Below are 4,300 nucleotides of genomic sequence, written 5' to 3'. Positions count from 1 at the left end.
CTTTTGCCTACAGCCACTCGTCACTCAAGAAAGAATAAAGGTGTTCGTTGATGGTGTATTGAAGTTTAATGCTTATTCGTAAATGTGAGCACACCTTAACTAAACATTGTTATAAACACAAAGTTTAGAGCCTAATAAAATATATTAACCAATTTAAAAATATGCTTTTTTATTTCATATCTATCCCTAATACTTTCTTTTTCATCAAAGATGATTTTTTTATCAAGGAGAAATTGCAAAACTTAAAATTAAAAATGGGTCGGGTTCGAAATTTGCCTGTTTTGACCCTAATTGTACTACTGCAAGGCAAAAGCCCCTTTTCATTTTACAAATACGATCACCAAAAAAATGGACAATTCGTTGTTAAAGGATTGTAGTTCGCTTCTCTATCTCCAGTGAGCTACTCCAGGAATTCGTCTATTTTGTATAATTATAGCATATATTATTCCTCCATTCAGTGTCAAATCTGACCAAAGTCAAGTTGTCTGTTAAACATTGCTCTTCGCAAAAAGTCTTCCCATCGTGGCACCAAATTCTAAATCCGGTTCTCACGTGGTGTGCAATAAAGAATGTTCGATCTATGTAATATACAGCTCTGGGTCTGCAACATAATTTAAAAAAAAAACAAAAGCTAGTCAAATCGTTTATTCTGGCTGTGAACTGTGCGGTAACTGCACGAGTCTGGTGATATAGTCAAACAGGCTGGTGGGACACGACGCTATGTATTTGTCGCAGTCCCCGCGCTGGCCATCCGCCTCGGCCTCGTAGTATTCATCGTCCAACCCTTCCTCTTGGGACGATGATGGTCTGAAGATAAAGGAATTTAATTTGTTAAGATAAAAACCACATAAAAATACCGTCGGACATAACTTTCAACGAAATCGCTCAATTCGTGCAAGAGCTATGAAACCACAGATTGATATAAAATAGACAACAACACGTCAAACTTATAACACCCGATTTTTGCGTCGGTGTTAAAAAACGGACGATGAGGGATATCGCTCTGTGTTGAGTAGGTATTTTGTCTTCTCGCTTTCATGACTGCTTCTCTTCTTATTTTAACGCATGATAGCAAGCCACCAAAAGGCTCATAAGCGGTCTCGGTAGACTATATGCCGCCGGTGAAGTATAGTTTAAAAATAACATGCTAAGAGAAATGTTCGGGAAGTCTTGTTCCTGCCTCGATTATTTTCTCTCTGGTGCTATCGGTAGTGTACCATGTCCTCACGACCTTCCATTCAAGCTAAGGCAATTTTTCAGGTCAATATTTTCATCAATCTTCAACAGTTTTATTGGGTACACTTCGCCAATTTTGTAATACTGAACTTACGTTAGAAGAAACATATTCAAATGGAAACGCAAAAGAGCCGTGAAAGTAAGATTTATTCCATTCACATGATTCGTACTACACTCGTGCGAATCAAAGATCTGTAAACATCATATTTTCCGATGGAGTAGTCACTCGTTTTTGGAAACCAATGAACAGAGAGATACAATTATATTCTGATGAAGCGTTTCCTTTGCATGTTTACGTTTTTATGCAATACAGAGCTAAGCAGTGCGTTTTTAAGAGTGTTATTAAGAAAAAAATGGAAATGGAATTATGTTTTTTTCATTCAGTAGATAAAATTAAAAAAGAAATAATCTTGTCTCCATAAAAGCTGATATTACTAGATCTATGTCCAGTGTCCATATCTTGAAATTGACTAGAATAAGCCTACATTTTAGTGACTAAAATATAACAAATAAACTTAGAAGAGCTTAAAATAAATAAAACAAGTACGTATACATCTAAATACAAGGCCAAGCGCGCTCATAAACACGTACAGACCGCAGGCACAGCTTGTGCAACAAAATTTAATACTTACGTGAATATTATATGCATTATGTGCCCGAGTATGCCGTTGTGGTGAAGCGGGGTCTCGGCTGCCTCGCAGATGTTTCGCAGCATGCATTCCCTGCCCTTCATTCCGTATCTGAAAATAGGTTTTCCATTTATAGAACAGCCTGAAAATAGAACTGATTAACGGCTATATTAAGAACGATATTTAAGTAGCTAAGTTACGTTGTAAAATGTCTATTTCTGTACATTCAAATTGACGTTGACAGGCCACGTGACACTTATTGGTATTGGTGATATTTTGCTTAATGTAGTTTTTAACTCCAGTAACGTGTATCTTTGTTAAAACTTAAAAAGGATTTTGATGGTAGTTTCTTTATGAGACTTGGAGATTTGAAGCGTAATCTATACGTACTATATCGAGAGTGGAAAAATTGTGTCCCAAAATGAGTCAAGCAAACTTACTCTTGAAAGCGGTTTTCTAGAACTGTGTAAGTCAGTTCCCTGGATATACTGCGACTATGCCGTGATGATACCAGCTGAAATGATAAGGATCACAATTAATACATTTTGAGACAACTCCTGTTACACTTAATTTAATCCTTATATTGTCTCGCGTGGAGTTTCATATAATGTATATTTAAGTCGCATGAACATAGACACGGTTTCTTTTGACAAGCATTCGCTACACGGGGATCGAACCCAAGGCGCGATTCGCATAATGGATTTGGCGAGGTGACCTCTACCATATTGCTAACGGCGGTAATGCGTGCAGCCATCATCTAACTGGTGATGGGCTCCATTTTCCGCAAGTAGGCTTCAAGTGGGCCCATTGTGCGCCCAAGGATCATCTTATGTAGAATATTTAGAATTAACGTACAGGTAAGTTTGGGAAGAGGACTTCATCGATTTCCGTTATGTTCGTCAGCGCCGCGTAGTTCGCCTCGAAGTTGTAGGACACGAACACGTTCTTGTTAGGGATGTCGATCGGCACAGCTATCGCAAGGAAAGTCTGAAAGATAGGTTTAAACATTTTTCACATTTTACTGGAGTATTTGATATTAAAAGTGGAAAATGATCAAAATAACCTCATGGTCAGATCTGTTTAATTATTTGTTTCTCTCCGATATCTTGGCGAGACTACTATCGGCTGTCTTCCGGTTTTAATTTCAAAGATATAAAAATAAACTTTTTACATAAATAATAAAAATAATGTTAAAAACTCACTTACCCCGTAAAGACTGGTTGGAGGGAAAATCAGAGATCTCTTCTGTGGTGTTTTTCCTGATGTGTAACTTAACACATAACATCTGAAACAAAATGTTAGTCTTTGAGTAATAAGGCACTCTTAACTCTTACCACGACAGATACAACAACCCATGGTACTATTCGCAGACGACAGTACGGCCATAGTTAAATGTAACAATAAAGAAAACTATGAAAGAGAAATTAATATGACATTGGAAACTATTGTAAACTGGCTTGATACAAATAACTTAATAATCAATTTAAAAAAGACGAATATCATGCACTTCTATCAAAGGACACGCGCCGATGAAATAAGCGTTAATTATAATGGACAGGAAGTAGATACAACGTGTGTAGCAAAGTTTCTAGGTATTCAGATTGACAATAAATTAACTTGGAAACCCCAGACCGATGAATTATGTAAAAAGTTAAATAAATTAGCCTATCAACTGTATCATCTATCACAAAAAGTTAGCAAAGAAACACTTGTACTTGCATATCATGGGTTAGTTGCGTCACAGTTAAGATTTGGGATCATTTTTTGGGGTACTTCTAGTGAGAGGGAGGAGATCTTTAGGGCCCAGAAACGGTGCATACGATCTTTATCACACCTTAAAAGCACAGACAGTTGTGAGCCTGTGTTTCGGTCTCTAAATATACTCACTTTCCCTTGTCTGTATATATTAGAGGTGGCAATGTTTGTGAAAACTAATTTGCACTTGTTTCCGTCAATTGCCAAATTAAGAGCACGAAACGGACCATTGCGATCTAAATATAAGAAATTGTTACATTCCGGTAATAATAAAACCGCACTGTTAAGGAAAAGTATTCTGGCAATGGGACCTATAATTTATAATAAAGTACCTCATAGCTTCAAGGATAATCCGACAAACATTTTTAAATCTAAGCTAACTAAACTATTATTGGCCAAATGTTATTACTCAGTAAATGACTTTTTAAATGATACGACATTGAATGAATAATTATGATTGTTATGACTAACTTACTAATATTTGACATTCAAGATTAAGACGCAAAAATAATAATTTGATAATAATTGTAATACCTATGTACTTAAAATTAAGCTCTATTTTGTTTTTTTCTTTTGTATTAATTAATTTATAATTTGCACGCCGTAAGGTAGATTGTAGTGGATCTCACTAATTTACATGTAACATCTTATGCCTGTACCTACATTCTTAGCAAATAAAG

General features: G+C 36.1%; 1 protein-coding gene across 1 annotated transcript; it reads right to left on the bottom strand.

Annotated features, from left to right (window-relative positions):
- Window positions 1-630: 630 nt before the first annotated feature.
- Window positions 631-3,028, bottom strand: LOC113503458. The gene is made up of 4 exons (XM_026885438.1): window positions 2,721-3,028; window positions 2,306-2,379; window positions 1,869-1,976; window positions 631-807 (listed from the first exon to the last, which is right to left on the bottom strand). Exons 1-4 carry the CDS (start codon window positions 2,871-2,873, stop codon window positions 645-647), a joined length of 498 nt encoding a protein of 165 aa, XP_026741239.1. The 5' UTR covers window positions 2,874-3,028; the 3' UTR covers window positions 631-644.
- Window positions 3,029-4,300: the final 1,272 nt, after the last annotated feature.

The sequence above is a fragment of the Trichoplusia ni genome, chromosome 19 (genome assembly GCF_003590095.1).
Source record: "Trichoplusia ni isolate ovarian cell line Hi5 chromosome 19, tn1, whole genome shotgun sequence".
Taxonomy (NCBI): domain Eukaryota; kingdom Metazoa; phylum Arthropoda; class Insecta; order Lepidoptera; family Noctuidae; genus Trichoplusia; species Trichoplusia ni.
This window is presented reverse-complemented; position numbering and strand designations above follow the sequence as displayed.